At 38.9% G+C, this 13,644-nt stretch overlaps 1 protein-coding gene across 3 annotated transcripts in view; it reads right to left on the bottom strand.

Annotated features, from left to right (window-relative positions):
* Positions 1-13,644, bottom strand: part of LOC105391821 — a 53,225-nt gene that overhangs the window by 15,591 nt on the left and 23,990 nt on the right. For all 3 annotated transcript variants that reach the window (XM_048631366.1, XM_048631278.1, XM_048631309.1), the window contains exons 2-4: positions 10,255-10,335; positions 3,809-3,956; positions 2,869-3,007 (exon numbers count right to left, since the gene is read on the bottom strand). In XM_048631366.1, the coding sequence (XP_048487323.1) occupies positions 2,869-3,007; positions 3,809-3,956; positions 10,255-10,327 (360 nt within the window). In that variant the 5' untranslated portion in view covers positions 10,328-10,335. The remainder of the gene's footprint in view (positions 1-2,868; positions 3,008-3,808; positions 3,957-10,254; positions 10,336-13,644) is intronic.

Raw genomic sequence — 13,644 nt, 5'->3', positions numbered from 1 at the left:
CAACAATCAATCGATTAAATTGGATAACAACTTAATAGTTGATGGGTGCTTATCCTGAGGGTCACTAGATCTGGTTTAATTTGCATATAGAATAGCGTCGGTCGCTGACTGCAATTCGGGTAAGTTCCTTATGTTATACGGTGTAGGCGGTAGTAAAGCACAGGGTCACGGGTTGGAATCCCGCACTCGGCAAAAACCATTTGTTTGTCTGTTTTGTCTCTGTTTTAGTGTTTAGTTATAAATACTAAAAAAAAACACGCACTCACGCCTTGTACTAATGTAACCCCTTGCGGGGTAGGCAGAGGTGCATTGCTGCACCCACTTTTCGCCAGAGTGTTATGTTAGTCCCAATGTAATAGGGGGCGGGCCTATTGCCATTTTACGGGCACATCCAAGACCCGAGAACAAATATCTGTTTCTTTCTTCTTTCTTCTTAAACAAATATCTGCCCCAGCCGGGAATCGAACCCGGGACCATCGGCTCAGTAGTCAGGGTCACTAACCACTACGCCATTCGGTCGTCTAAATATATATATTAATAATAATGAATCTATCCTATTATGTAATTTGCATATATTTTTGATGTGTTTGAGCTAACTGACGCAGATTTCGCGGCTAAGTTTTGGGGTTGTGTTTTGAATCATCTACTTACTATAACCTCAACTGTTTTGACAGCCAGCCGCTAGCCGGGCCATATTCAGTTTCCTACTTAACAGTTACGTAATCCACAGTTAAACAAGGCGTGGTGGCCATTGAATGGTCGGGCGCTAGTTTTCGAAAGGTCCAGGTGTGTAAGGGATTGTCTTATATCTTGACTTGAGTTATAAGAGCGCTGTTGTGAAATCAATTAATCATTTCATACTTGTACTTGTAACAAACGTTACATGTAGAACTAAGCATATAACTGGTAGGAACAAGGCTTTGTCATTTGGTCTTAAAACTGACGAAAGCTCAAAATGGATGTCATTGATACTGTGTTGAAATTGCCGTCCACTTATTATGTAGCAAGATTCCATTTGGACGAATTCCAATTGGAATTCCAATTGGAACACCTGTCAACAGCCGGCTATATACACTGTCAGCTTCATAAATAATAAAATATACTTACATACACTCACGAGCAATGAAAAAGTTCCACTTACAAAATACAAATGGCACCAAGTGACCCATATTTTCAAAACATTTCATTTAGAATTTGATCAAAATATTTAACTAGGTACGTTTTTAGTTGTTTGGTATTTACTGCAATATTGCAGACAGCGTCATCAAGCTAATAGCATTTTCTGTTTAGAAGTAATTTGGTGGGGTTCCCCTCATCTGGCCTAATCTTTATTGCCCAAAACTCGTTTGGCATAACTCGTATGGTCTAAACTTTTTTGGCCGAATCATCGCTTTGCCAAGACTTATGTGGCATAAGACTCGTTTCGCATAAAATTCTTTTGGCACAATCTTGAAACACCTAAGTCGCGTTTGCTCAAATTTATGTTCGTATAGGTATTAACTTGTTTTTCGTAATATATTATCTTAATAAATAATATATTGAGTAGGAATGTAGTAAATGTACAAATTGTGACATTTTTCTTCTACATCCCGAAAATCACGATATTGAATGATCAAAATATCGACATTGAATGACCATTATAACTATTACAAACGCCATTAAACCCCATGGGATCGAAACCTAAAGATAGGTGCGACGACGAGCATAGCGAGGAGGAGCGTGTTAGGTGCACATGTTCGTCAAAAGCAAAGCGGAGCGGAGCGGAGCGTTTCCCACATAGCGGAAACAATACATGTCTTCAGTTTGCGCTATTTACGGAGACGCTCCGTCAAAGTTAAAGCCAAACGAATATAATAACTTTATAACCTATGCCATAGCATTATTAGGCTATTCAAGATTTGGCCATACCATTATTAGGTAAAACAAGATTATGCGAAATAAATTTTGAGTAAACGAGATTTATGCCATACGGTTTTCGGCGAAACGAGACTTTGACTAAACGTTACTATGCAATACGAGATTAGGCAAATAAATCTTAGACCAAAAAAGGTAGAACCAATTTGGTGCTATTATTGTAACTGGAACTCTTTCATTGCTCGTGAGTGTATGTATACCGCGTGTTTGACCTTGTCCAACTCACTATTAATTCATTCAAAAAATAATTCTCTGTCCATTTGTTCAGTCACTAATGATTTGTTTCATTGCCGTACTTACTAAAAGATGGTGGACCAAAGTTTTGAACTCCGGATACATTTATTTACGTAACAGTCTATCATTGATTAAATTTCACCCTGTAGCCATTACACACTCATCATCCATAGGCGTATATTTACAGCGTAAGCGACTGACAGAACAATAAGAGATCCAACTATGCCAACTGCTCGACGCATGCGAGTTGAGAAGGGTCACTTGAGTTTATGAAACTCTTTCTCATGCACAGATTGTATGGCAACTATCGTTCTTTCGTTTTTTGTTAAGCTAAAGTAACCCTCCAGAATAACAGATAGAAATGCGGTTAAATGGATGAGATTTTAGAGCAGTTATGTAAGTTTCGTGCTTAGGTTGTCTTTGTCACGTAATTGCTAGTCTTTGGCGAAGGAAAGGACAGTAAAGTCTTAAGTGTGACATAGTACAGTTCGATTCAAACTTTGTAGTTCAGAAGTTGGCAGTGACTGCACTTTTGTACCTTGTCCTTGACCCAAATTTTTTAAACTTTAATTTTAATATGAACAAAATATTGACGTTGAACATAGTCTTTTACGTTTAGGAGTAATTTTTGGCTATTGTCACTGGAAATTTTTCCAAGTCCACTATTTCGGATCAAAGTAGAATCTTCTATTTTCAACCACACCACGTATTCCCTCTTACCAGATCTTTAGCCATGGTGTTGCAGCCTCTCAGAGGCAGCTGGTACTGCAGGTCCCCGCTGGCCGACACGTACTCGCGGAGACAGCTGGAGTTAGACCCCAGCCCCGCCGGGTACACGATGCCCGAGAATGTGGAGGAGCTGTGGAGATAGGACTTATATTAGATGTCTTAACACTTCGAAAGTAAGGGCTTACTCTCTAAATTGAAAAAGTGTGAAAATGTTGGTTCGTTTGTTCGTCGACTTAGAGAGTAACCCAAGGGGGTTACAACGGACATATATAACGAAGTGACAAATAATATGGCAATTAATAAAAGCTGTTTAAGTAAGGTGCCAGCAAGCTATAGTGTGCACGCAAGGAGCCTTACCGAGTAACGTGTCGATTGTTATACATATAAAATATCTCCAGCGCAAACTGAGCAGTCAGTGACTGAGGCTATTCCGACTGGCTAAGACATTGAACTGTGCCGGTACTGTGTCGGAACTGAAATATCACTGATATATTATGTGAATCAGCTTTAAAGGTGCCTATTCACCAGAGGTGCGAAGCAGGCTAGACATCGAGCAATGAAATTGCACAAAATATTTGTTCATGCCTTAGGCTACAGCCACACAGGCAGGAGGCTTGCTTAGTGCCTAGCGAATCACCAAGCGAATAGCCCAGTAAAACGACTAAAACGAGTATTCTAGAATTTTCGTGGGCGGCCGCATTGATACACGCCCTGCGACTATTATCGCTCCGCTAGCGCACTTTTGGTAGACAGACAGTGGTAAGGCTACATCCGCACAGACAGAAGGTTTGCTTAGCGCCTAGCGAGTCACCAAGCGAGTAGCTCAGTAAAACGAACGTTCTAGAATCTTTTGTCGCATTGCGCGCTTTACGCCTAGCTAATAGTCGCTTAGCGTGTATCATGCGGCCGTTAATCTTCAGTATCTCCTCACCTGTACCGCTCAGCATGACTAGTAGGCGCGAGGGCCACGGTGACGTGCATGCTGTCCGGCTGGCAGGACACGGTGAGTGTGTCCAGCGGGGCCAGCGCGCCCGGCCAGTCGCCTGAGTCTGTGGCTGTCGCTACTGTTGTGGCTAGCTCTGTGGGGAGGGAGAGGTAGATGGTTAAAAGCTTGTAATATTATGGTGAAAAGAGTTTTACGGGTGTTTGTAATAAGAGCAATTTTTATTTTCTTTATAATAAGAAGGCCTAGCACTTGGCGCAAGACGTAACAAAAAATTTGCGCCGCACACTCCCATGGGATGGAATCTCGTACGCTTGATGACGTGTATTGACGGATCTTGGGCCCAATACGCTATTATGCGAATTTCCAAGTTCATAAAAATTAATTTAGTTCAGAACGACGTACTGACAAACCCAAAAAGTTGGTGTTTAACGGTGTTGTAAGTACTTATTTTGCAGGTCTATTATTGCGTTTTAATTAACTTATAAATATATCTACTTATGTACCTATATTATCATATGTAGATATATTTTTTCTGCTTTCATATCCCAGTTTATTTATTTATTATATACGTACAAGCATTTTCTACCAGTCAACCCACAGGAGGTGCAAGGAAATTTATTTATAAGGTGTGCAAAAAAAAACAACACTAGTACTACAAGTACTAGTACAAGTTTACTACGAGTATTTACTCTAACTACCTAAATCATTCTCTTTCTCCTCAAATTGGGTGGAAAATGCAATTACAAAACTATGAATTAAAGCAGCGTAGCGTTATTTTCTACAGTTACTATTCAGTTCAGTGTCCACACACCATGTGGTTATGTAGGCAAGGCCACGCCCGCAACGGTAGATATATAACTGATCGTTATTTATAACGAGAACAATAGTCATGTCTTTGAAAGTGCAATAAGATTGATATTAGATAGTATACTAACAGGTGTTGCAAAACGTAACGAATACCGAAAGAAGATGACTTAGCAACTATTCTTAACAGACTGAAAGTTCATTTACGTACAAAACTAGGTGTTCCCCAATATGTCCCAAGTTATTTCTACACCTAAAAGTGTTCTGAAATAAATAAAATTTAGACAATCAGCCTTGCAATTCTGTAAAATCAGACATCTCACTTCGATCTTCATTCTCCCTTCACCTTTCACTTCACGTTCGAACAGTTATGATATTATATGTCATCTCATACATTATTTGTCAAAATCTCGAAATTCGATGTGTCTACGGAAATTACAGAATGCCAATTTGAAAACTCACTACGGATTCAGAATCGAGTTTTGACAATTAGCTTTATAGAATCGCAATGCAGGCAGCATGTAGGTAGGTAATGTAACATAAAGATTAATGTCCATGTGATGATAATAACAATATGTGTATCTGTATAATGATATCGATTCTGAAGTCACAAAATTAAATGCAATGTCAAACTACAAATTTTGTTAGTGGAAAACAAAAATTGACACTACCTACAGTACAATTTTTTACAAAGAATTTTATGGTTTGACAGTGCTAGACATTCAATTTGATACTGTTACTTATTTAATATAATTTTAATATATGTATATGTGTAGTTAAGAACAACTCTACACAACGCCTAGCGAAACAGCCATAGTGGAATCAGAAAGCATTGCAAATGCCTCACTATTACCTCAGTATGGCGAGAAAATAATAAAAATATGAAATTCATACGAGAAAGTGCGGCAATATACACCAGCGGAACTAATTTGGATAAGAACATACGAGGATTGAATGAAAGTTAGACAGAACCATGTCTTTATTAGGTAAAAAGATAACGATAAAATACGCTTTATTGCACACAAACAGAAACAGTTTAACAAACATAGAAAAGAAATAGTACAATCGGCGGCCTTATTACTAAAAGTAATTTCTTCCAGACAACCACATAGATAGGTAAAAAGTACCTTACTTCATATATATTTACAACACCCATTTTAAGAAATAAATAACCTAGCCATCATCATAAACCCCAGACATTCAACAAAGTAAGCCGATTTTGATAAAATATGGCTACAAATAGTAGGGGTAACATTAACTATGACCCAAAAAATACATATCGAATCGAATCGTCAGTTCAGCCCTTTGAGGGCTACGCTACCACACAGATACGTTGAATGTGTAACACCCCTCTTTTCCGTGGGGGGCAAAGAAGCCTGATTGCCCTCACAGTGACAATGCTACAAAGAGGGGTTAGGTTTCTCTGCCCCCAACTGTACATACCTACGCACGTTTTTTTTCTTCTTACTATAACATAACTCCTTTTATTCCTTGCCAGTTATACATTTTCTCACATATCTACATGAAATCTAACACCTTTAGATTGTTGAAGATAATATTTAACTATCCCTTCACTGAGGAGATAATTTTTTTATGGGCCGTAACAAAGTAGATATATCTACTAAGTTGGAAATGGTTAGGCTCTTCGTTTATGTTTTATTGTGTGGTAAATGTTTGTTTTATGTTTAGTAGGGTTTTAATGTTTTATATTTTATTAACATTGTTTTCTTGCTGTGTTGTCGTCGTGCCCATCTTAATTTTAAATATACATTTACAGAAATACAAATTTCATATGTAAGTATAGCGATCTGTAAATATTTTTTTATATTAAATACGTACGTAAATGCAAATCTTTTTGTATATATTTATTTACCGTGCATACTACCTGATTGACTTAAAGCAAAACGAGTAACTACTATAGTGCGACAAACTTATCTGTTCCGGTGAGAGCGAACTAAATTGATCCATATCTCATTATTTACTAATGAATCATATATAGATATAGATTAGATGGGTTTATTAAAACTACAAGAGCGAATTACCACTGCTGGCAAACTTAAAACCTTATAGAATAAAGAAATATTACACATTTATGTGAGCTGTCACCGGAACAGATAAGTTTGTGGCACTGTACACAATATTATTATGTAAAATGTAAAAAAAAACTTCTATCTTTTTAAATCCATAGCAAAAAGCAATAACAGCAACCTTCTTGAAGGCTCGTAAATATGGTAATTTAAGTTTTAAGGCTTTTATTTATGAACGTACAGGCATTATGGGACAAAGGGCTAAGGGACGAGTCTGGGCAAAGATTATGATCAGGGATTCATGTAGACACGACATGTGGCATGGTTGTTGGTTCCACTAATGAGAGTAATTTGTGTTACTCTCTAACTGTGCGTTTTTTTTTACTTGAATGTATTTTATAGCACAAGGCTTGGGTAAAAAGAGTTGTGACAAAAAGACTTGTGTCTATAAAGTTTGTATTAGACAGTGACAGCAACAATTTTATTCGTCAGATAGCATTTATCTGACCATAATAAAATCAGCCCTGAGGACTGAAGAAAGTAATAAAAAAAAACTGTTATAATTATTAAGTTATAGTATACATCCCTATTATATACTAGGTACGTATACTATAAACTCTTCTAAATACTTTTATTAAACTAAACTTCACCTAATTTGCTGCTTTACTTTTCGCCAACTCATTCTCCACATCAATCAATAAACACTTCTACATCAAAATCACTCCTTCTTAATCTTTGTCGCGGGGTGCGCGGGGCGTGGCGGCGGGGTCACTGACCCGCCTCGCCGACTGGACACAGACTTTACTAAAATACTTTATACACTTACGAATACCACCCGAACATTCTTGGAGGACTTATAGTGTTTAAGTACCGGATAAGTTTTTAATTTATTGTAAGTAGCAGAAAATAAAAAATAATTTTATGTGTATGATAAAAAAGTTTTTTGGGTTGGGATGCAAATGTAGGTAATTGGAAATAAACTTAAATTAAGGTCCATGAAAATGCAATAGTTACTTATTACTAGTATAAATTCCTGATGAAAGTAAAGAAGTAAGATTTTAAAGTTCTGTGAACCCGTTTAATTCTTTTGTATGAAACACATGCAATTGTAATAAATTGCCTCTATTACTTTCAGAATTAATGTTTAATAAGTACCTACTTCATTTTTATGGTAATAAATATGTCCCTTTCCACAAGGTACTAAATTAAGGTACGTAGTCATGATAATAATTTTCTTTCAACAATGTCATGTGGCTTCGCACTGCTGCACACCATAAAATATTTTATGATAGAACTAAATAACCTCTAGAGACTGTTTATGAATATTTGCAGTATCAGTAAGAATTAAATTGAATATCCACAACTGCAATAAAAATACATACAGGGTGGACAGATTAAACAGCTCCTGGCTATATCGCGAACATGTTTTGACAACGTTTTCGGATTTAAATGGTACTAAATTCGACACTAATTACTTTATAAATGCTACTTCGCTTTGACTTCGCGATAGGCAGAAAAACTAGCTAAAGAGCTATCTTAAATCTAATCTTAAAGTTAGCTAATTTTACTTAAAAAATACATTGCAACAAGCCCACACACGAGTGCCAAGTCAACTTAAACAATAAACAAATTAAGTAAAACTGTAGCATTTCTACAATTAGAGTCAATTAGAATAGCTCTGCAACCTTAGATAAACAAAATGCGAACAAGATGGAGTGTCCGTGTAAAAGAAACGTCTCAACAAATAACATCCCACTTCTGCCACTGAGCTCTTATTTTGAATTAGTTAGGTTATAGGATTTGTGACTTTAAGTGCCAATTTTACCATTGTCGGTTATCTAACCGTCCAAAGATTGGTTATCAATTATACCTACGTCATCTCCATAATTCTTGACAGATGTGTCAAAAGTCCACCATTAATACCTGGTTATGCTCTAACCGACTATGGAGAAATTGACACTTATTGGTACGATGGTTGTCATTAGGTTGAACTTCGAAGGATTTCACAATAAACAAAATGCGGCCAGTTTATTGCTTTGTATGTGATACGCCATCTTGTTGGCATATTGTTTATCTAAGTCTGCAACTCATCATTGGGTGGTCTCGTCGCTAGAACACGTCCCACCGAGTTATAAACACGGAATGGGGAAATATTTTATGGAATCTAAGAATCGTCTTCATATTTTATTTTATTTATATTACACTCCCGGGCAATGAAAAGGTTCCACTGAGAAAAACACACATTTACTTACTCCTAAACGGAAAAAAACTAGCTTTATGACGCCTTCTGCAACATTGAAGTATACATTTAACGCAGCATCAGGATATTACCAACTAAACAAAACACAATCATATTTTGTTTACGTTTTAAATTAAATGTTAGAAAAAATTTGGGGTCGTATGGTGTCGGTTTTTTGTGAGTGGAACTATTTCATTGCCAATGAGTGTATTTAAAGTTGAGTAAAGGTATGGTATGGGATTAAGGACTTCATGTTAATACTTCAAAAACTGTTCCCGACGCTTCCCATCAGGCTCTATTAATTGCCGCTCGTTACGCGCCGATATCCGGTCGAACCGGCCCGGACTATCCGGGATAAGGCTTTTTATACGTGGGAATCCTGTTTGGGCTACCTGACGCTTGGTGGTGGTGGTGAAACTCGTAGGTTCGCTGTATAAGTAGCTGTACACTTTTGTACCTTGTCAATCTGAAACCGCCTATCAATTCATTGAAACATTGACGGTTCGTCAGTTTGACAAGGTACAGAAGTGTGTAGTGTATACATAGCTACTTATGCAGCTGACCGTACATTATAAATATTAATACTCGTGTATGAATAATAATAATGTTTGGTGACATCTCACACAGGTCCCAACCCAAGCTAGGCAGAGCCTGTAATCAGGTATCAGACAGCTGATATACTTAATTAAATGCTGTATAAAAAACTGGTAATTTGCGGTGTTGTTTTGTAGTTAAATTGAACTTTTTCATTGCTTGTTAGTTTATTTACACCAACACGAAGTATAGATAGATAGATAATTATTAATTCTGAGTCTGAGTCTGTGTTTGTGTACAACAACACACAGAACTTAAAACAGGAAATGCACAACTTAGAGTACAATTGGCGGCCTTATTACTAAGAGTAATTTCTCCCAGACTACCTCGGAAGCCTAAATGTCCATAGCACATGCTGAGCTGGTGTTTTTTTTCACGCTCTGAACAACAACTATTTGTATTATATTATTGTTTGTTGTTGTATTGTATTATTATTTGTATTTTTTTGCTGTTGTTGGCCGTGTGTCATATAAATGTTTCTTTACCTTTCCCCACCTGACGGTGTTTCCCCAATTAACATATTGGCACCTTAATTTATGTACAAATAGCTGTTCCGGCGAGCTTCCCTTCGCCTTTAAAAGTTTTCCCGTGGAAATTCCGGGATAAAAAGTAGCCTATGTTCTTTCTCAGGGTCTAGACCATGTGTACTTATATCAAATTTCATTCAAATCAGTTCAGTATTTTTGGCGTGACAGAGTAACAGACAGACAGACACAGTTACTTTCGCATTTATAATATTAGTTAGGATAACTATAGTCTCATCTCACCTGTGGTAGATGGAAGTTGCTTCAGACGCGCGGTCGCGGCCGTGGCGAGGAGGACGAATACAGTGCCCCACATGACTCAGTCTGAAACAAAACAGAACAATATGTTAAAAAATAACTTAGAGGTTACCTGGAAGAAATCGCGTTTGGGTCATAAGTCCGCCTTTGTATATACATACATACATACTTATGTTGTTTTCTTGTAACTTGTACTTAAAGTGGGACATTTTTGCACATGCAATAAAGTGTTGAAATAAATAAATACTCCTAAAAATAAATAGACCATAAATACTACTAAATAGCTAACGATATTTTAATACGAACCAGATGGACTGTCAGTGCAAAAGAAACATCTCGTCAAGTAACATAACACCCACTTCTACCACTGATCTCTCATCCTAATCCTAACTAATATTATAAATGCGAAAGTAACTGTGTCTGTCTGTCTGTCTGTCTGTCTGTCTGTTACTCTTTCACGCCAAAACTACTGAACGGATTTGAATGAAATTTGGTATACATACGGTCTAGACCCTGGGAAAGAACATAGGCTACTTTTTATCCCGGAATTCCCACGGGAAAACTTTTTAAGGCGAAGCGAAGCGCGCGGGAACAGCTATTTTGAATAAACTGCCAAACTCTAGAATACAATGCAACAAAAACAGAAAAAAATACGAAATAAAGCTTAAAAATATAAACAGTACAAAAAGGCGGCCCTCTAGTCGCAACTGTTTTTAAATATGACTGTAGCCCTTTTTATTATCGTGCTTAATTATATTCTAAAGAACAAACTTTTAGGCAAACCACAACGTGACAGATTGAAAAAGTAAAACACCCAGCCAACTCCCTTTCAAAACTGACCACCTACAACAACCTTGTACAGATTTGTCTAGAGAGCTAGAATCTAGTAATAGGAACGTAGGTATTTAATGTGGCATTAAGTAAGAAGTGATTGCGATCTCTACGGACAGTGAAAGGGCGGGCGGGGTCGCCAGATCAGTCCATACGTTTGTACAGCCTGCCACATAGATATCTGACCTCTTTCACGTTATTTAATATTTGCCTGCAAAATAGAACGCTCCCGTCTAATGAAGTCCACGCTCCGTCCTACTCCTGCTCAAATCCAGGATCCCGAAAGCTTTCAGTCTGAGCTTTGCGACCGCCTGATATGTTTAGAGAATTGCGTTACAGTTGACGATTTAAACAATAGGTTTGTGGAAACTGTCCGAGAGGTAGGATCGAAATATTTTTCGTCCCGAACCAACCGAGGACCTCAAAAACTCTCAGATGGGACTCTGAGTCTCATAAGAGAACGGAGAGAAATGAGGTTGCAGTCTTCAGTTGATATGGTCGAATACAGACGTCTAAACAGACAGATCGCCAAAGCAAGACGTTGCGATATGAGACGCTACAATTGCAAGCGCATTCAAGACGCAATAGAGCAAAACAAGGGCTCCAAAATCTTTGCTAGAGATCGACCTGTTCGGCAGACTCTGTTGACCCAACTGAAGACCGACACTGGCAACACCGTTTCATCAGTGCCCGAAATTCTGGGAGAAATTGAGAGATTCTACGGACAGTTATACACCACAACACAAAACCCTATTACCAGCGGTGCTCACGACAGCCGAGCGCCACTCACCCGACACTATACCGAAGATATTCCGGACGTCAGTCTAGACGAGATTAGTATAGCTCTCAAACAGCTAAAAAACAACAAAGCTCCGGGAGATGATGGAATAACGACAGAACTTCTGAAAGCCGGCGGTAGACCGATTTTAATAGCACTTCGGAGGCTGTTTAATTCCGTCATACTCGAAGGCACAAGCCCGGAGGCATGGAGCAGAAGTGTAGTGACTTTGTTCTTCAAGAAAGGCAACAAAGCCCTATTGAAGAATTATAGACCCATTGCACTTCTGAGCCATGTGTACAAGCTGTTTTCGAGAGTTATTACGAATCGTCTCGAGCAAAGACTCGACGACTTCCAGCCACCCGAACAAGCCGGGTTCCGAAAAGGCTATAGTACCATAGATCATATACACACGCTTCGGCAGGTTATACAGAAGACCGAGGAGTATAATCTACCTTTATGTCTAGCGTTTGTGGACTATGAGAAAGCCTTTGATTCTATTGAGCTCTGGGCGATGCTTCAATCCCTTCAGCGGTGCCATATAGACTATCGCTATATCGAGGTGTTGAGATGTATGTACAATGCTGCCACAATGTCAGTTCGATTACACGAACATAGCACAAAACCGATCCAGTTGCAAAGGGGCGTGAGACAGGGAGATGTTATTTCTCCGAAACTGTTCACCTGTGCACTGGAAGATGTTTTTAAGCTTGTAGAGTGGAAAAGACTGGGCATTAACGTCAATGGCGAATATATCTCTCATCTACGATTTGCTGATGACATAGTTATTATGGCGGAAACGCTGGAGGAGTTAGGCGAAATGCTCACAGACCTCAATGATGCCTCTAAACAAGTTGGGCTGAAAATGAACATGGACAAGACAAAGGTCATGTCGAACGAACATGTTTCATCATCGCCCGTAACTGTAGGAGGTGTCACCATCGAAGTTGTCGATCAGTATCCCTACCTAGGACAAGTGATCCGATTAGTTAAATCCAACTTCGATAAAGAGGTAGCTCGTAGAATCCAACTCGGATGGGCAGCGTTCGGGAAATTACGACACATCTTCACTGAAAACATACCTCAGTGTCTGAAAACAAACGTTTTCAATCAGTGCGTGTTGCCAGTGATGACTTACGGAGCCGAGACGTGGTGCTTCACCAAAGGGCTTATCCACAAGCTCAGAGTTGCTCAACGTGCTATGGAAAGGGCTATGTTAGGCGTGTCCCTGCGAGATAGGATTCGTAATGAAGAAATCCGCAGGAGAACTAAAGTTACCGACATAGCCAAAAGGATTAGCACGCTGAAGTGGCAATGGGCTGGCCACGTAGCCCGCAGAGCCGACGACCGCTGGAGTAGAAAGGTTCTGGAGTGGAGACCCCGTGTCGGCAAACGGCGTGTCGGTCGCCCCCCAACCCGTTGGTCTGATGATCTGCGGAAGGTAGCGGGAAGCCGCTGGATGCAGATGGCGGGTGACCGTTTGGGGTGGCGATCGTTAGGAGAGGCCTATGTCCAACAGTGGACTACAGAAGGCTGAGAGAGAGAGAGAGAATATTTGCCTTGGTAAGAGGCTTTGGGAGAATGGCAAAACAAAAATATTGCGAAGATATGTTGTGTGGAAAAGTTCTTCAGTTTGAGCAGGGTTACCGTACCACTACAGCTCATTAGCAATAAACAATGCTTAAGCGATATCGATTATCGGCCATAACTGACTGAATTTTTATGGATATGACGGCTGTTTGAAAGATAAGCAAGGTTGCTTAAGG

Source organism: Plutella xylostella, chromosome 2 (genome assembly GCF_932276165.1).
Source record: "Plutella xylostella chromosome 2, ilPluXylo3.1, whole genome shotgun sequence".
In the NCBI taxonomy this organism is placed as follows: Eukaryota; Metazoa; Arthropoda; class Insecta; order Lepidoptera; family Plutellidae; genus Plutella; species Plutella xylostella.
The sequence above is the reverse complement of the archived record's forward strand: the minus strand, read 5'-3'. Positions and strand labels throughout refer to the sequence as shown.